Raw genomic sequence first — 20,979 nt, forward strand, 5'->3', positions numbered from 1 at the left:
CTTTTTCTGGGCTCTCACATGCATTATTTTATTCAGTCTATACATCTAACCTGTGGGATGTGTATTATTATTATTTTTAACTGAGGATCAAAAAGTTGAGTAATTTGCCCTGGGTCATACTGCTAGTAAATTGTTCAACAAGGCTTTCAACCTAGACTTTCTGATGTCAACTCCCATGGTTTTTTCTCTACATCATACTGTACCCAACCAATACTCTTCCAGGCATTTTCAATGCAAATCTATTGAAATTAAATTATTCTGAAATATTTTCTTGCCCTGGGAAGGAGCCATTCACATAATAAGCACTTATTCCACAACTGCCCCGGTTATAATGTTAGGACACACCACAGTGCATGAGGCAAAACTGGGCATTCAAAGACTAGAAAAGGCATGGTCCATGCTTTCAAAGAACTTACAGAATGCAAGGTACATGTGCAAAAGAATGATTACTGTCATGACATCTTACTTTCCAGTGGCCAGTGGCTATTTCAATAAACCATAACATAGCAATGGAGCCTGCACTGGACTAGAATTCTAGAGACCTGGATTCTAGACTAGCTTTGCCACCAACTTTCTCTTTGACCCTGGAAAGACTGCTGATTCCCTGTGAATCTCTGCTTCTTTATCTGTATAAGGAAGACATAGGTCCAGATTTGTGAATGGCAAACCATTACATGACCATGGGAGAGCAGAGCTGTGGCAAGGAATCCTCAGTTCCACAAGGCCCTGAGCACTTGCTATAGAGTAAGTGCTTTGACATTCATGTACAGTCATCCCTCAGTATCCATGAGTCCCTTGTATAAAATTGTGTAGTATTTATATAACCTGTGCACATCCTCCATGTACCTTAAATCATCTTAGATTATTTATAATACCTAATTCAATGTAAATGCTATGTAAATAGTTGTTAGACTGTATTGGTTTTTAATTTGTATTATTTTATTGTTATTTTTATTGTTTGGGATTTTTTTTCCTGAATATTTTCCATCATGGTTGATTGAATCCGAGAACACAGAGCCCACAGATAAGGAGGGCTGACTGTACCTCACTTTTCATATGCATCTAGATGCTGTTGTGGTTAATAAAGTTTAAACTGAGGTTTTATCTATAAGAATATAAATCAACTTTAGCTGGTCAATAGACACAGAGACAAAATTTTAAATATTGCTTAAATCATAGCAGCTTTTGGTTCTTAGATGTTTTCTCAAAGACATAGTAAAAAAAAATACACAAATCACATATCTGACAACAGACTTGTAAGCAGAACACATTTCTTAAAAACTCTCAAAACTCAACAATAAATAAACAAACCATCAGGGAAAAAATAGGTAAAAGATTTGAACATATACTTCACCAAAGAAGATGTCCAGATGACAAATAAACATATAAAAAGGTGTCCAACATCATTAGTCTCTGGGGAAATGCAAATTAAAACCTCAATGAGATACACTACACATCTATTGGAATGGCTAAAAAAAAAAAATGACTATACTAAGTGATGTTAAGGAAGTGGAGCAACTAGAACTCTCATACATGGCTGGTGGGAATGATACAGCCAGTTTGAAAACTGTGGATTTGTCAACAAAGTTAAACATGCACTTACCATATGACCTAGCACATCCACTTGCCAACATTTACTCAAGACAAAGGGGTACCTATATTCACATGAAAACCCGTACACGAATGCCTAAAGTGTCTTTGGAAACAACCCAAATGTCCGACTCTGCCCAGTTTTAGCAGGAAAAAAAAACCTGGCTTATGTAATTGACACTGAGATTTGAAAGACCAGAGATAGCCCCTTTAATTTGTCAGAGATTTCATGCTTAAAATTAAATTGAGGTGAGCTTTATAATCACTAGTAGAGAGAATCTCAGTGAAATAAATTTTTTAAAAAATCAAACTGTTTTGTTTTTATGGTTGGGGCAGGGTAATGTTTTGGGCACAGCACTTGGCCCTAGGGATCCTGATTCTCATAGCTTCTTTCTCACCCCTACCTTTGAACCAGAAGCTTCTCTGCTTCATCACGTTCAAGGGGCTCCCTGAGCAGCCTGCCAGCAGCTACAGCAACAGGGGCTGCAAAGGTGGGGTGGAGGGATTCTGTATTGGGCAAAGTAGGGAAAACCCAGTGTTTCATTTGCCGCTGTGTGAATGCATGAGTTACTTAAAACTAGCGTTAGGAAATCAGGGACTGCCTACATTGTCCTCACAGGACTGAAGAAAAGCTACCTCATTGCTGAAGGTTAAGGCCTTCATTTACACATTCTGAATTAGCTTCCTCCTCCTTCTATCCAAATGACACTTTTAAAAAATAATAAAACTTAATTCAGGTGATTGTTTTAATTATTATGATTATTTAGAATGGGTAATCTAAGCATTCACATAAGATTTTAAATCTCTGTACTGTGACATTTTATGGGTGTATTAGCCTGTTTCTGTTGCTTATAACAAAATACCCGCAACTGTGTAATTTATAAGAAAATAAAATTTACTGTTTCAGCTACAGTTTCAGAGTGTGGGAAGTCCACAGTGCAGGGAACACATCTGGTGAGTGTCTTGGTGGTGGCAACAGTGACACAGGGTATCACGTTAAGAAATGGTGGAGCAGAGAGAGGAACAGTCCCTCATGCCCTCTCCTTCTAAAGCCCCCAGAACCACGCCCATGACCACCATTGTTAATCCGTTCACTGCTACTGCATGGTCCTACCATCTAATCACCTCTTCAAGGCTCCACATTTCAATTACCATAATAGGGCTGCCATTTACACTGCCACAGCGGGGACTAAGTTTTGGGGGGGACATTCAACCCAAGGCACTGTGTATCATAAAATCTTAACTTTTACAAGAGATTCTAGTTAATATAAAGATTTTTGTTGAGATAAAAATGAAATCTATTTTTGTTTTATTTAGCACTGGCATCATACTTAGTAGAGGATTTGGTACCAATAGAGTTAAAAATGCTGCAGCATAATTAGAAAGGTTACATTTTACCATTTATAGTTACAGACAGAAGAATATAACTGTAGTGCAATGTTGCCATGGCAACTTGCTTCTCAATCAGGATTTTTTTCCCCCTCGTCAGCTGACTGTAAGTGAAAACCACTGAAGGAGAAGAGTTTGAAACAAATAAGGATAAGAAATTATGATGGTATGTAGGAAATATTTACATGTTAATTTTCCAAGGTATGTTTCTACGATTTTAATTTTTATCAAATATTATTTAGTTTTTTTCTCCATCTTTGAAAATGATTCCGGAAAAAAGACACATTGGTTTTGTGTTGTGGTGGTGGTGCTGGTGGTAGCTTTATTGGTTCTAAATCAGTATAATGGATTACATTCATAAACATTCAGAGTGTCTGTTAAGCAAGTACTTTAATTTGGCTTCAGGGAGTTTCTTAAATGATCTTTACATGCCTTTTAGCCACTGAATCTCTAAGTCATCTAAACGCATAGTCAGAAGCATTCAAATTTGCCATAAGCAGAATATCAAGATTTAATGGTGGGTTCTGAAATCAGAAGGAACTATAACATCAACTTCCCAGACCCGTTATTTCCATTTCATTGTGACGCTGCTGAACATTTCTCCTGAGTGGCACTTGCCACCCACTCCACTGGCTCAAGCTTGGCAAATGTTCTCACTCTTTCAGGACTCAGTAAAGAGACAGAGTTTAAGAACTTGAAAAATGAAGACATACACTAGTGATTGCTGACAAACTGCTTTGCACCAGGCTTTTTGACAGATCTTAAAATGAAAGAAATAGTGAAATAGAGCTCCCTACACCCTTATTACGTTCACTATCTGCTTCTGTAAAATTGCTTGCTTAACCTACGTCACTCCATTTTGCCCCCTGTCTGACCCCCTGTCTGACCACCACCCCCCCTTCTACATGAGAAACCGCTGACCTTTTCATAGAAACAAAAAACAATTGCCCAGAAACAGGAGCCATACACAGTGAATTATTACATGGGAACAGGAACCATACACAATGAAAACGTGTATGCTTGACTGCTCGAATGGCTCGTTCTTGGCCTTTGTGACCCAGCTCCCTAGCTTGCTTTGTGCACCTGGATGAACCCGTGTGCCAACGGGATGTAGTTTTTGCCTTTAAAAACCCTACAAGACCAAAGCCCGACACCACTCTTCCTTGGTTGCATCTTGGGAGACGGTCTCTGGCCAGCTGGAGTGAATAAACCGCCCTTTTCTGCACGAGTGGCGTGTAAGTGCATTTCTTGTGGGAGGGTGCCTCACAACAATGGGAAGGAGAAAACATTCCCTGGCTCTGACTTGCTAATAATTTTCTATGTTGATGACACTTGCTCTTTCTTTTATGTATATTTCACAATCTTTAGCACATGGTTAGAGCTCAAATTACATTACAGCGCAGCATGAACACTGAGAATAGAAACATGATATTCTGCAAAGGTACTTAAGCTTACCAGAAATTATGAATGAGTATCCACCCATAATGTCTGATAATAAAAGACACTTTTCCATATGACATCAGATTTGGAATTATTGGATTTCCTGCTACCACTAAACAACTGATAAAGGATGAATACAGAGAATGCCCGTGGATGGAAAGCCCATAGTTCTATACACACAAATACACATGCGTCCGGGCGTGCACAACCTGCTCTCTGATCTTAGCTTCCCTCCCCTTTCCGCCTGCAGCGGCTCCATCCCTGGTCCCCTCCGCACCTGGCTTATTCTTACTCATTCTTTAGATTTATCTCGGGCATTGCCTCCTCTGAGCCTACCATACCCCAAATACATCCTATAGTGCCTCCCTCTCCACGCTCCCACGTAGTTTGTGGCTGTCTCTACCTCTGCGTTTATCATAACCACAGGGACCTGCTCTCAGTCAGGGCCAGCCTTTGGGTTTAGTGATCCTGGCTCACAATGACTCCCTGGAGGACTTTGAATTCCTGGAATAGGGGCTGGTCTTACACCTCTCTGTACTTGTGGCATTTAGCAAAGGGCTTTCTTAGCACATTGCCAGAGCTCAATGATTGTTTTGAACAGAGAGAGAGATGGAGAGAAACAGAGAAAGGAAGAAGCATTTAAACAGTCATCATTATTAAGCACATAGAGCAAGGCCCAACTACAAAAAGACAAATAGGATAGCAAGTTGAGACAAATTCATTGTCTCGTAAATGCTAAGAAATATTAAAATCAACCAATAGGTACTTACTGTACAAATGTAAATTTTACTATGGATAAATTTACTGGATGCTTCAAAGGGTTACAAGATGATGCCACCTAGCTGATGAGTATACTGCAAAAGTAAGTGATGTTTCAAGGTAATATGCAATCAATTGCCAAATAAGGATTGCAGACAAGCTTTCGGAGTTCAGATGACAAAAAGAGCCCCTTGGGCTGAGAGAGCTGTGTGCAGGAAGTAAGGGTCGTGGCAGACTTCGAGGTGTAGTTCCGGGAGGTTCTGGATAGCAGAATCCATCCACCACTCTGCCTCACCCTACCTGCCCCTCATTGCAGCTCATCTTTGCCATGTAACTGCTGTACTTGTGGTCTCATCTTTCTGGTTCCTCCTTCACCACCTGATGCATAGACACACATCAAGATTTAACTTGCCTACTCTTCTCATTTCACATTCCCTCCTCAGGTAACTTCACTCCGCAGACACCACATTTTAAATCCCTGAGCTCATTCCCAAATCTGGATATCTAGCATCAGCCTCTTACCTGAGCATACCTTCCCTCTACCCCTGGTCATTTCTCATTGCTTAGGAATCACCTCCACAAATATATCCTTCTGGTATCCCAGACTCTACCTGCTCAAAACAAAGCACAATGTCAACTTCTTAAGACCAACTGTGTGTTTCTCATTCTGCTTCAATTTCTTCCTACACTGATTGATGGTATCATTGTGCTTAAAATCACCTTGGGCTTGAAAATCTAGCATTGTGTGATTTCTCTCCTTCCTCCAAATTCCACAGCTCTTTCAGGAACCGTTCTGCAAGTCCCCTGTTAGAAGTTCTCCCTACCACATCAGATCTCCCAGAGAAGGTCGATGCTCTCCTTATGGCCCCACAGTTGATCTTGTGTTATGGTTATTTGTACACCCACATTATCCAGCTTTGGGGGATAAAAAGGACCCCAAGCTGCTGCTGCCCTTCAGAGTTCCCCAACCTAGGAACTCCCTGCCATGCTTCTAAGTGACATCGTTTAGACATGGAAGCCCTGATCTGATCTGCCCTCCCCCAAGAGTCTCCTTTCCCACCTCCCCTTCCAGGGAGTGGCCTCTGTGCAGTTGTCTTTGTAAGTGACTCCTCCACAGGCACAGCACCACCCAAATTAAGCTGATGGTGCATCTGTGCCACCTCATGGTCATCTCTTTTTCCTTGACCAGCACTCTCATCCCTCGAACTCACTGCAGTAATGATTGAATAAGGGGAGTAAGGAAGACAGAGAGAGGTCAATGATAGTTTTGATGTTTTAGGTGTGGGGGTGACTGAATGTTTATATTATTGTGACATGAGAAAATAATTTTATTTTAAAAGGTAGCATAGAATGCCTCTCAAGGAGTGAGTATATCATCATGTTTGGTTATGAGGATGAGATTCTCTAAGATCAGCCTGGCACAGCAAGGAAAAAACTGAGATGACTGGCATAAGTTACAGGCATGGGGCAGGGAGAGAAAAAAAAGAAAATGGGAAATGGAAGAGAGAAGCTGCTGAGTAAAACAGCAATGCAGTAAGGCCCATAGAGAAATGTCAGCCAATGAGAAATGCCAATGATACGAGGGCACTTTGAAATGTTCATGGAAAGATTCTTATTATCTTTTAATTCCATTTTTCCACTACGTTTTTGAAGCATCCACATAAGGATGGCTAAAGAACACGTAACCAGGGATTCTAATACTCCATTTTACATAGTTTGGTCTGGGCTTCGGCAGTGTGTCGCCACCACTCCTGTCAACCCACAAACCTTTGCACAAATCAAGGGAACTATTATTGCTGGGTTAGTGTGGAGCTGAGAGAATGGAATAGAGGAAAACCAAAAATAAATTTGGAAGAGAAATCAGATTTAAACACGGTCACAAGAATTTAATGCCTCAGATAGGGGAGAAGACAGGTTCCAGACAGAAGGACACATACATGCTAAGGGTCTACAGAAGATGGGAGTTCAGTGCATTTAAAACAGATTCAGTAACTGGAACAGAGAGTGAAGGGGAGTGAGAGGGATGGAGGGCAGGCAGGGCCAGGCATCAATACTAAGGAATTGGATCTTTATTCTAAGAGCAATGAAAGATCATTATAATTGTTATGCAGGAAGGTGATATGTTCTAGTTATGCTTTTGTAAATATCACTCTGGCAACTGTGCAAAGAAGAAATGGGGAGTGGGTGGTAGGTATCAGGGTGAATAAAGGGGGAATTTTGAGGTAGCTATTGTCATGGTGGGCCAGGAGAGACATGATAAAGATAATAGAAATGGAGAGAGATACATAAATTAAAAAAGCATTTGGGAGATATATTGACAGGATTTACTAATGAAGTGAATATTTATGGTTAAGGAGAAAAGTATGTAAAAAATACCTTCAAGTTTTCAGGGTGCCAACTGTGGGAGGAAAGTATTGTTAACTGAGATAGAGGACCAGGTTAGAATGGTAAATTATGCATTTCATTTTGAACATGTTCAATTTGCAGTGCTTTTGAGATATTTAAGTGAAGGTGTCGAGGAGGCAGTTGGCTACCCAAAAGTAGCTCCCAGAAGAGGTCTGGAGTAGATAGAAATGAAGGAGTCAAGACATACCAATGGCCATTGAAGCCCTAGACAGAGAGGCGCTGCTGCTGAAGCTCAGAGCACAGAACAAGAAGAGAAGAGAAGGGGGATGTTGAGCCTTCATGGACATCAACATTTAGTGGCTTGGTAGGAGATGATGAGGTAGCAAAGTAGACTGAGGAAGAATGGCTAGAGAAAAAAAAATAAAATCCAGAAGGGTGTGTTGGGAGCTGGTTCTCAAAAAGATAACGAGAAAGATTTCATAGAGGCATGAGTAGTCAGTGGTGCATTTTGAAGGGTCAGGTAGTCATAGAGACTGACATATCAACAATGATTTATTAGCAAAGTCATTAGTGACCTTGGGGAGAGCTGCTTCCATGAACTAAGGGTGATAGGAACCCGAAAATGAAGATGGAAAGCATCATTTATTCTTCCAAGAATGTTGGTTGTGATGGAAAGAGAGAAAAGGTGCCAGCTGAGTGGATTTGTAAGATTAGGCTATCAAATTTTTAGGAGGCTATATTTTTAAGATGAAAGAGATTTGAACATGGAAAAGGGGGAAACCAGTGAAACGGGTTTGATCAGAGAGGTTCGAAGAGAGACAGATGAATGTAATGAAGAATAAGTTATAAAGCTAAAATTTTGACTCAGTCTTGATTAAAAAGAAATGAAAATGTATGTTCTGATGGCACTTAATAAGAAAACTTCAAAGGATAATCTTGCTGGCATACCTTGATAATTCAAAACACTATTCTGTTTATTTCCATTCTCAGCAAGAAAAGGAAAAAGACAGAGAACATTTACATCACAGTCACTGAACACACAGTAACCAAAAAGCTACCTTAGAAATCAGCTAGGAGGAAGAAAGGCTTTATTTAAGTTCAAAACTTTACATACCGTGCCTTGCTGTCATAAATTACAGCTTCTCTCTTTAATGTTTATCAAAAATAGGGCAAGAGGCTTTCGAAGATATTCAATTCTTAACTCCAAAATTTTGTTTGATCACCCAGATCTGATCCCTTTTCATTGCAATACTAAAGTATATCATACATAAAACACTTGTCTTAAGAAATTGCATTTTTTTCTTTAGCTATAAAATGTAATAATTTTAGAAAAATCAGTTTTCTCATTTAAGCTCTAGTTGACCTCACCAGCCTCTTGTTAATTACATATAGAGAAAGAATTACATGTAGATATAGATCTAGTTAGAGATAGATGTAGATGCAGATGTAAAGATAGACACATAGTCAGAGGCATAGATATACATACAGATAAAGATAAAGATATGAGATCACGAGTTCTTCTGTGGATAAGAAAGCTTGAGACCCTTTAAGTGCAGTTTACATTGTAATCTGAACACAATACCAACACAAGTTTTAATCCAAACACAATACTAACACAAGTTTTCCATTCAAACACAACTAAATTTGATTTCTTCCACAGTATATAAGACAGGAAAGGAACAAATGAGGAATGAGATGATCTATGGTGTTAAAGGCTACAGAGTCAAGGGAAGAAAGCCCAGGAAAAGGACTCACCCCTGGAATGACTGGGAAGTCTGGTGGTCTTTTGAAGTATGCCACACAGAGAGGGGTGTGTGGGAGAAAGTGAAATTTCAGGAAAAGATTAGGCAGTGAAAAAATAAAGACTCACAAAATAAAAAACAGAAAAGTGAGTAAAGGTGTCAGTATTAAGGGGAAGTTTTTTAAAGATGGGAGGGGGGAGAAAGAAGAGACAGGTAGCAGTGTATTAGTGAAGAACAGAGGGAAATAAGTTTAGCCCTGAGCTATTAGCTAGTATTAAAAATCATAGTCCCCCATCTTTATCTGTTTTTGACCTATTTTCATTTCCTCTAGGCTCCTCTGAGGACAAAGATCTCTTTTTGAAGACTTTACTCCCTTTCATCATTTAATAATTGCTTCTATTTTTCAGCATTTACTAAAAAAGGCTATTTCTCAGCCCTGGTAGTGCACTGGCATTAAAGGTAAGAAACAGAAGCTGTACTTTGAGCTCTTTCAAAGAAAAGCACTTTAGAAATCAAAGGCATTGCTATATTGTTATTATTCTCTTCTTTCCCTGAAAGCTTGGCATGACATTATCTCTGATCCTCAAAGAAAAGTCTTTCAGTTTAGCCATTGTATTAATAATCTGTGACTCTAAAAAAGGAATGGATATCTAAACTGATCAACCTAGCCCAATCATCTCCTCTTTTCCTTTAGTTGCAGTACTATGGATCTGAGCCAGGAATCAGAAGTAGGAGCATTGTAACTCATTTTATCTTCCATGTAAATCACATCCAGCAATGCATAAATGATAAGGGCATAGAGCCAAGCACTGTCAGTTCTAAAAGCTCAACAGGCATTGAAAGCATGAGATGTTAACTCATGAATAATCCTTCCATATTTTTACACAGTTATATAACCAGTTGGTTATTATAATGATAATTTAAATTAATATTGGAATCATGAATGGAGGACAAAAATAAGAAGCTATTCTGGAAATAAGTAATACATATTTCTAAGAAAAGTATCAGTTATTATCTATCAAGATGAAATTGGATGGATCTTACAATAGTCAGAAAAAAATTGTAACTAGCAGGACTCCCAGTTAACATTGTCTCCACTTAGGTAGCTCCATAAAAGGTTTCACCCATAGAGAAATAGCTGATAACAGCCTGAAGGGAAAGAACGTTTTTAACTGGAAGTACAATTCATACTTGGCAGTTTATATAATTGGAAGTCACCTGTAGATGGGCAGGTTTAAAAGGAAAACATTTTAACAGAAGGGGGAAATGATTCCAAGCTGTGATTGTTCAACATGTTTAATAATTTGATTTAGAAATATATATATATATAAAGACAAATGCAATGATGGGTGTGAAAAAAAGCAACTTAAGCTCTTTGGGTCTATTGACCAACTGAAGTTCATTTACATCCTTATAGATCCAACCTAAATTATAAAAAAGGACATTTATTTCCAAATATCTCCATTATTTGGAAATGAAAGAGACATTAGAAGTCTGCAAAGTAGATGAAACTTTTAGAAAATAAACCGATCTAATGTTAAGTACATAGTTTAATAACATTCTGTCTTCTAATAGTTGGAATTGGGATAACAAATCCCCATTGAAACGTAGAAATATTTGTGAAGATATTTTAGAGGTTGAAACATAAATACATTTTTGAATATCTGAAAGCCAAACCAAATCAAAGACCTATTTTTCTTTTCTGTGTTAGCGATGATACAAATTATAGGAGTTCTACACTAGTAGAACATGCTTCTTTAAAGGCATGAATGTAGGCTCCATGTTTTGTTCACTGACATACCCCAAATCTTAGAACAATATCCAGAAGTGAGGAGAAAGCATGGAACAGACTGCCCCTCACAGCCCTCAGAAGGAACCAACCCTGCTAACACCTTGATCTTGGACTTCTAGCCTCCAGAACTGTGAGGCAATAAATTCCTGTTTTGTAAGCCACCCAGCCTATGGCACCTTGTTACAGCAGCTCTAGCAAACTAATACAGCTCTCCACATACTCCCTGTAGCTTGTCATATTTCTTACCATGAGCACTTGTAGCCCTGACTTCACTCCCACTGGGCACCGTCTTGTTCACAAAATTGTCTCCAATTTATTCCAAAGCATCCACAATTACATGTTGTCAATATCCAAATTTACATTCTTCCACTCGATGGCATAGCAATTACATCCGACACCTTTTCTTACCTTCTGCTGGCTCCTGTGCTTGGGGTAGCAATATAACCTGGAGGGGGCGGTGGGAACCAGGACTGTCTGTTAAGAAATAGCATCAGTTAAAAACATGGTGCTTAAAAGACTGATCCCACCCATGTATCTATCAGGAAAAGCTGAAAATAATTTGACAGTTAAGAAGGCAATGAGATTACTTTCACGCAAGGCCTTGGAAATAAAATGAACACTATTTCATAAGTGAAATGAGGAGTCACTGTCCTATGTTCCAGGCTGTCTGCTCCCCCACGTAAACTCTTTTTCTCATTCCCTTGGACACTAAACAATGTGAACATTTCTTTAAAAAGAAATCTGAAGCAAATCCAGAAAATAATAACAATTGTTAAATCTAGATAGTAGGTTCGTGGGTATCTATCACATTATTCTCTCTTTTTCTGCATATCTAAACTACAAGGGTACTTCAAAAAGTTTGTGGAAAATGGATTTGAAACATAATACAAATCTGTGAAATTTTGAAGACCCTTGTATTTTGGAATAGAAATGACAACAATCTTATGCTCAACTCAAAGTATAAAAAAACTGTGGGATAGAAAACTCTGTCAAGTAAGAATGTTGAAAACAAACACCAAAGCAATGCAAACCTCAATTTTGTATATATATGTATGTAGATGCAGTCTTCCCTCCATATCTGTGGGTTTTGCACCCACGGATTCAACCAACCATAGATCAAAACTATTTAGAAAAAAAAAATTTCACAAAGTTCCAAAAGGTAAAATTTGAATTTGAAGCATGCTAATGAAAATTGAATTTGAATCCACCCAAATGAAGTGATGTGTAGAAATTGTACTTGGTACTACAAGTAATCTAGAGGTGAGTTAAAGTATATGGGAGAACATGCATAGGTTACATGCAAATACTATGCCATTTTATGTAAGGGACATAAATATTCAGGAATTTTGGTATCTTTGGGGGTCCTGGAACCAATGCCCCACAGATATGGAGGAACGACTGTATAGGTATGCATATTTATGTATAAATACATATATATATACATGTAATTAGAAAGATGTCTTCATGTTACTAAGACATAATTTTAAGGACATAGCTAAGGGCTCTGTGAAAAAGACTAAGATATGGGCCAAAAATGAAGATGTTCAGAGGAAAATGAAACAGACTAGAGAAGGAAAGGCTGGGATAAAAAGGACAGCAGATCTGGCTTTAAATTCTTGAAGCCACAGGACTGAACTAGCATCAGGTAGGAGTCAATCAAGGCAGATTTCAGCTCAGTGAAAGGAGTAGATGTTACCTACCCAAGAAAACTAGGCCAAAGTGTATCACAAAATGGTGAGAGTCTTACTGCTGCCATCAGTGGTCCTGAATTACACCTGATCTGTCAGAGGTAAGATTCCTTTAGGAGATTGAACCAACTGGCCTTAAATTTCTCTTCCAACCTTAGGAATAAGTTTTTAACAAAGGGTCAAGGGGATGTGAAATTTGGGTTCAAAGGAAAATGAATCACATTTTCTGAGTCTCTGCAGATACAACCAGAATCCTGACTGCAGGAAAAATAAAGACAGTCAGTCATTTCTCTCGAGGAGGACCACAACAGCACTACAGCAAAGTCAGCCAGTCCATCAACAGACACCAAGCACCAACCCTACACCAGGCATGGTCCTAGGTGCTGGACAAGAAAAGAGGAAAATTAAAATGGTGTTTATGAATGCTTGTTTTCCACTTGCATCATGATTCACTAGCACTGTGTCTCTTCAACATGCGAAAATCTCTCCCACCATCAGGCTCTGTCTCATGAAGAATGTTCTGGCACCATGAGCCTCTACTCCTCCATACCTCCTAGAGACACGAAATTCATCACAGGCGGAGCTGGGAGGCCACGCAGGGGAGATCAGAGGAGGAGGCAGTCATCACACACACACACGCACGCACGCACGCACGCACACACGCACACACGCACACACACACACACACACACACACACACACACACACACACACACACACACACGTCTCCAGATAGGGCCTTTGACTGTACTTGGAAGGAGGGTCAGCACAATCTACAGAGCAGAGGTGGTGGCTATAGGCGCAGCTTGTTTTAGGAGCGTGGCAACATATAACCATACATCAATCATTATTTCAGGCTAAGGCATTCCCTGCAGTAGGACCCTATAAAATATGTTACCTGAAACAGACCGCCATTTAACATCTGAGCTCCGTCATCAAAAACATTACCTATAAATTCAAGGCCATAAAGGCACTGGAGAGAAGACAGCGTTTTTGGAAAGAGATTGGGGGGAAGGACTGAAGCTTGAGCACAGGACTCCTGGGAAGGAGAAGGGGGCACAAGCAGGAAGCTTCTGCACGCTGCCTGGGAGCCTGGCTGGATGATCTGGCTCAGAAATTAATGGAGAACAGTCCTTCACAGGACATCAGCCAGAGGCAGAGCCCAGGAGCCCACGCTACCTCTTTTTCTTGACAGGAGCAGTCGCAGAGGCGGACGCTGGGGCGGTGGCACTGTTGGTACTCAGCACACCGCCGAGTGGCCTGTTGAATGACAAGAACATTAATGAACACACTCCTCAAACTTCTTCATTCTTCCCCACCCTGGAAAGGTCTTGTAAACTACTCATGCTCCTTCTTGCTCTCTATTTACTGCAAAATGTTTCACTTGAAGATGGAAGAACAACAAAAATCTTCTTCCTTGGTTTACCTATTTATTAGTTACCTATAAATGGTCAGGCTCTCATATAACTAGCTAACACGGAAGGAATTGAATAAAGTCATTCATCATACAATGTTAATGGTTTGAAATTCAGATCAATTAATTCTGGTGTGCTATGGATTCATATTGTTTTAATCCTGATGTTATATGTATTAACAGAATTATAGTGTAATTTGGGGGCATTAAAAGCATTCGTTCGAGAAAAATCTAAATATTATACCATTTTAAATCTCTATTTAGCATTTACTAATATATGCATACCCTTACAAAATGGAAGTGAGCTAGGCCTGTTTCGAGCACTGAGAGGTCTACTCCAGTGTGAAAAATTACTTTATGCATAAATACAATTTTAAAAACAAATTAAGTTTTAAAATCTACCTAACTTGGCTGTTTATAACCACCAGTAGTACCTTCTAGGGAAAATGTAGTTCATCTAAATAGGTTGTTACTACAATTACTTGAAGTTGAGACGACAAGCAAACAGAAAGGACATTGTTGGGGGGAGGGAGGAGAGGGAGGAGGGAGGGAGGTTTTGGTAAGGGGCAACAATAATCAACCACAATGTATATCGACAAAATAAAATAATAAATAAATAAATAAATAAATAGGTTGTTAGCAGACCCATGATTTCATGACTTAATATTCTCCAAAGGTGGATTTGTAGATGTGAAGGGTGTTTGGGGAGGAAAGTGAGGTGTAGAGAAAGAAAATAAGTGCTGTAGGAATGTGGGGGGAAAGTAAAGAGTCTAGATTTCCAAAAAGAAGAAGAAACAGGATGACCTAAGCTTTGATGTTTGGTTAGAGCAATGGTCAGTAAACTTTTTCTGTAAAAGTCCACATAGTAAATATTCGAACCTTTGCAGACCATTTCAGATCTGTCTAGTACCCATCTCTGCCCCAGCAACAGGGGCATGGCAGCCCTCCCATGAAACTTCAGCCCAAGCCTGGTATATCCTGGCTTTTCTTGAACACACACAAAGAAATAAACTTCAATTAGAAAAGTACATACGACTTTGTTGCTTCTGGTGATCTTCTGGTAAACATGGATGTGCTTCTGGTAAGAGAGGGGGGAAAAAAGGCAAAGTTTGAGTAGCAATGAAGAATTAACATTTGCATCTATTTGCAATTGTCTATGAATTTAGAGCTATCATTATTAAAAGCTAGATATTACTTGAGAGAAAGAAAAAGAAAGCATCAATATTTGAATCAATTTAATAAGATGATTTCATAATTTTTTAATCTCTTGTACTAGATTCCAATTGGATTTTTTTTTTCTTCAGTAAATTCAGTATCTTTTAAAGCCCAATGTTTTTATTTGTTGGGTTCAGTCATTTTCTTTAGCAATAGGAATGTAAAATTTACATTTGCATGTATTTCATAATCTCGTCACCAGGACATCTTAAACAGAAGCATAAGTGTGGTAACAATGATGACCTGAACCAGTAAGCTCTCTTGGTTTTTAAGCCAAACAAGATTTTATTCTAGCCATGAGCCGGAGTAAAGGTTTTCACTCCGGAACTTTTGTGTAAAAATTATAGAGGATGAGAATTTACAGAAGGATGTTAAGTAGGACTGAAGAACTGTAAGTAAATAAGTAATGCTTAGAAAAACATTATATTTGAGCCTCTCGCAAAGTTAGTAGATACTGATACCTATTGGTTAGTCGGTTATCCAAGGTAATGGCCTTATCTGTTTTAGCAGCATCATTTCTGTCTGAGATCCTTTATAAAGAAACAAGATAAAAGTCTAGATAAACATTTAGATTATTAAACTCCATTCGACCTCTTTCATGCTAGAATAACTTCACAACATAACCTCTCTCCAACAAACAGAACTGTTTTTCAGGTGTCCCATTATAGAAAATTTCACAGTTAAAAAAAAAAAAGCTACTTATGACAGAATCTACTTATGAGGCTATTTTGATATAGCTTGGAATTTTAAAAGTATTATGCCTTTTTCCTGTTTGCCTTTCTGGTTCATTGAGCATTTAACTCAACCATTTTTATATTCATTATTGCCTAGTAATATATCTAGTCAATGACAGTACTTCCTATGTCAGTAAAAGGCATCACTGGAATACTTAAGTATATATTTTGTTAATAATGTTTTGTGGCATGGACAATACTATGCATTTGCCAAACTCATTTTCTTTTCCTCCTGAGTACACAGGAAAACCACATTTCCCAACCTCCATTGCAATTAAGTTGGGACCGTATGATTAAGCTCTAGACTAAAGGATGTTATTTGCCACTTCCAGGCCCATCATAACACCTCCTGCGAAGTCTTCCATGCTCTTCCTTCCCCTTCACTATGGCTTTGGTGCCCGTGGTTGAAGATGGCAGCACTAAAACACGGAAAGAACTAAGGTCACTGAGTCACTGTGTGGACTCCAGCAAATCACATCTGATGAGTGCAGGAGTACCTTCTATTGTGTTAACCCACCTAAATTTGGGGAAAGAAGGAGACTTATTGAGACAGTTACTCTTCTTTGATAAATTAATTTACTTTGACCAATACATTTAGTTTATAGGCCCTAATGGCCATCAAAGGTTTTGATCCCTCTAATCTCAGGTCTCCTCAAAGACGATAGATCTAGAAAAGGTATATTTGTCTGCCCCTTGGGTCAGGAAGCACAAATTAGGAATGCTATCATTTCATGCCCATGTGGGGTCTCATGACTTCAGCCCTTGTTCATTCCTTCCTTGCCTCATACCAAATAAAAAGTTTCCTCCTAAGACCTGGAGCTGTCTTCTGAAGCATTCTGCAAGCTTTCACGAAACCAGGACGTAGCAAAGTTAGGCTCAGGAAAACAAAGGTCAGCAGGGCTCTTCTATTGATATCACACTATTGGTCTACCATTACTTTCCCTACACTTTCATTTTTTTACCATCAACTTTAGGACAGGCTTTACATAAACTATTCCAGCCAAGATGAACACTGACTTTGCCTCTCTCTAAATAAAATGTAATGGGGGGGCGCGGAAATATGACTTCATTGCTACAAACTAAAGATAATTTAATTCCTACATGTCATTTTGGCATGTGTAACTAAAATATTGGATAATCACTCTAATCCATTACATTTCTATGAGTCAACCCCAAACGCAGTTTCTGTTTATGATACATAAGACCACAAACAGCAAACTTTTGAATGCAAAAAGGGAGGATGAATAATAGGTTGCAATACTTCAGGGCTCCATATTCTCCACAGACTGTTCACAATACAGGCAGTAACTTATACAGAACCCTAGAACCCACGTACAAAAAATTTCAAGTCTTAGGGGGTCATCAGGCCAAACATTAGGATCATATTCCCTGCACTAACTGAAGACTCTGAACCTCTGAGATATTCAGATTTTAAGGACGCTGCAGTAAATTACGGTGAATACCATAGATGAGATGTCAAGTAATCAGAAATCTTAAATCTTAAATGTTCCTTGGAAACCTCACTCAGACTTTACAGCTATTTATGAGATCCTCATATAAGATAAAAATAACTTTGGAAAACTGCTACTCTGGTACGCTGGAAACACTCTGTTTAAAGTAAATAAAACTGTAATATCAAGTGTTCTCAAGGTAAGTTCTGATGCTGAAATTAAATGAAGTTAATAAAAATTCCACAGTGTAAATCCATTTGGACAATATTACATGTAATAATAAAAATAGCTACCTGCTACTCTTTGCTGGTCATTTCATGTATTTTCTCTACTCTTTAGAACATCACTACAAGGAGGTGTAACTATTTTTATTTTGTTGACAATGAATTGAAATCTCAGAGAAGTTGGGTGACTATCTCTTGGCCACACAACTAAGAAGAAGTCTATTTCCAAAGTCTTTTCACTGGGACCCAATGTCATGCATCTGATTCTGTAGTATGATTGTCCCCCAAACTCATGTACGTATGAGGTTAACATATCTTCCTTTAGTTATTATTCTTCACCTCTCACAATCTCTTCCACGCCACTAGGGGGATAAGTCTATCAATAGCAACGAAGAGAACTCTAAACCGCCTTTCCAATACATATGTCAATTTTTTTATTGCGGACAAAGATTAATTTTTTATTTCCCCTGAAAATTAAGTTTCTGCCAACTTGTGGTACGAAATAGGTTGTTTTCGTAGTAATCGGTCTTGGAGACAGGAAATAATATAATTATCCATATGATTTTTTTAAAAAAGAAAAAAACCCATAAAGGAAAAGTTATACTTCCACAGCAGAACACTAGGGGGCTCCCTAACCTAGGTTTTCCAAATTAGTCATTCCATCGCCTTCAGGATTTTGGCCATATCTGCATTCCACAAAATTATTACTAATTTATGTTTATTTAGCACACCTCATATTTCTACGCACATACTATATATTAAAAGGGAACTCTTCAAATATAAACTCAGTACTTTTCTTATATTCATTGAAACAAATGCATTATTATTAAAATGCATATGCACACACACCAAATATATTTAGTCGTTTTCCTCCTAAAATTATTTCATGTCTCACATTTTGGAATGACCTGAGAATGACTCAGCCAGTTTGCCTGTGAGGTCTAGGCCATGTCTAACATTCCAAGGCTGTATGTTGACTGGCCTGACATAAACTTTCTGATATACAGCCTGCAAAAGCCTAGGTCTCCCACGCATCTCCCTCTCTTGAGGCTTAATTATCTCACTTTAAAATTCGCTCCTGGAAATAGAGTTTTCTTCTTCAATTAACTGTGCCATAGGACAGTCTGCAAAGCCAGGGTGAATGGACAGAAGTGTTTTGTCTATCTCTTCTCTGCACAATGCTGTGGAGATGAGATCTTGCACATATACTTCTACACTCTCATTTTTGACAAGGCTGATAATTAAAAGTGAGAGACCAGCTCTTTAGGATACCAGTCTTGACTGTCCTCTATTAGCAAGACTGACTTAAACACCTGGAAATAGTGCAGAAGTAGTCTGACTATAGAGTCTATCAGATGCTGTGGGTTTCAGCATGCCTGTTTAAAATCCAGCAGCTGCCATTTTTGCCTACAATAGCAGCACATCTTAAGCTACACAGAGTGAATTCAACTATCACTGGCCTTGGGTGTTCATTGTGCCTAAAATCCTATTTAAAAATGTTAACTTTGCCCTTTATTTATGCTTACTAAATATCTCTACCAAACCTAAACTAAAAATGTGATGTGTAGCATTTATACTTCAACCTAAATAAAAGTTTCTCAATTTTCTCTATAGAGATGAACCCTTTACTTCCATGTAAGAGTGAACTAATAACAAGCACAACACAATGGATTCATTCTATAAGCCATATGGTGACTCCAGTGCCAAAAGAATAGCTTCACTTTATATAAAAAGAGCAAATGTCTTTACCCTAGAGTAGATCAAAACTACTGTGTTATTAAAATGTACAGTCTCTCCAAGGTTGGACAGAAATGGCTGTTTCTCCACCATCAGGATGGAAGAACCAAACACTGGAACAAGGACTATTCAGATTTGCAAAAATAACTATATTCTCCATTTTAAATTAAACTAACATATTCCACGCAGTGTCAACCCTGCCTGTACTCAAATCAGTGTCTCTCAGAAGTTTTTATATTAATTTACTATTAGCAGGATTTTAGGAAAATAGTGTATTTTGTGAGTTTTGAAGAAGATAATTCAATCCTGAGAGCCCTCCTTTCCTGGGGATAAAATGTCAATGATTCAAAGTTTTTTTTGGTAAACACTTAAATATCTCATAGCTTTATGAAAAATGGAATTTAATATGTGTTATGCATTCCACTTACATGGTTCAAAAACACCTTACCTGTCCAAAGTGTCATCAGATCTGTACCGACTAATGCTGGCTTTTGGCTCATCTCTCTCACTTATTTTCCTGTAGCAAAAATAATTACCAAAAGATCAAATAAATTACAAAAAAAAAATGGTTTATAAAACTTCTCATATGTTTGGCAAATTTTGACCTGCTTAGGTAGGAAATGTACATGTTACCAAGGAAAGACAGATTTGAGGTACCCAAATCTTCTAAAGTTTTGATAGAATAAACTATGGCAAACCCAATTCCCTATGCTAATAAAGGATTCTTCTCTGGCTCTGATTATTTCTAACTACAATGTAACATATTCAAATACGGCGATAAGGCATGTAAAACAAACAACATACAAAATGGTTGATAACTAATATGTACTCTAGTCGATGTTGTTGATTTCTACATAATAGGAACTCAGCTGTGTCTTACAATCAGCTATGTCTTGTTTGCAGAGTTTTATGTTTTTTAAAGATAACTTATTATACATATATGTGGGGTACAAAGTTGACTTTTGATAGCTGTGTACAATGTGTGATGGTCAGATAGGATAGTCAGATTGTGCAGAGTTTTAGAAGTGTCATAGGCCAGCACAATGGGCTAAATACTAAATTGCTCTACTTAACATTCAGCACCGTGGACAGGGTTGAAAGACTAGAACTCACTGGCAGAAGGCAGGGACAGGGAAGAAAGAAAAAAAGAGAAGGGATTGGGATAAGCTTCAAAGAAATTAAAAGAAGATCATGGGAGATAAGAAAAAGGGTAGATATGGGAAGGAGAGAAGAAAGATTGATAGGGAGAAATGAGAGGAGAGAGGGAAGGTGAGGAGAGGAGAGAGACTGATGAGCAGAAAAAAGGGAAGGGACAAAAACAAGGAAATAAGGAAAGAGGATGGGGACTCAACAGCAGAAATTACAGTCATGGGAGCAGAGAAAATATCTTGATCAGAGTAATCAAACAGAAAACAAAAGCTTGTTTAATGCCTCGTATAACCCTGTGCTGCAGGGAAT

At 38.4% G+C, this 20,979-nt stretch overlaps 1 protein-coding gene across 1 annotated transcript in view; it reads right to left on the bottom strand.

The window, feature by feature from the left end:
• Positions 1-20,979, bottom strand: part of SCEL (sciellin) — a 103,148-nt gene that overhangs the window by 59,740 nt on the left and 22,429 nt on the right. The window contains exons 5-9 of the mRNA XM_063103115.1: positions 19,970-20,038; positions 15,837-15,905; positions 15,194-15,238; positions 13,926-14,006; positions 11,467-11,532 (exon numbers count right to left, since the gene is read on the bottom strand). Of these exons, the coding sequence (XP_062959185.1) occupies positions 11,467-11,532; positions 13,926-14,006; positions 15,194-15,238; positions 15,837-15,905; positions 19,970-20,038 (330 nt within the window). The remainder of the gene's footprint in view (positions 1-11,466; positions 11,533-13,925; positions 14,007-15,193; positions 15,239-15,836; positions 15,906-19,969; positions 20,039-20,979) is intronic.

This window comes from Cynocephalus volans, chromosome 7, assembly GCF_027409185.1.
Source record: "Cynocephalus volans isolate mCynVol1 chromosome 7, mCynVol1.pri, whole genome shotgun sequence".
Classification (NCBI taxonomy): Eukaryota; Metazoa; Chordata; class Mammalia; order Dermoptera; family Cynocephalidae; genus Cynocephalus; species Cynocephalus volans.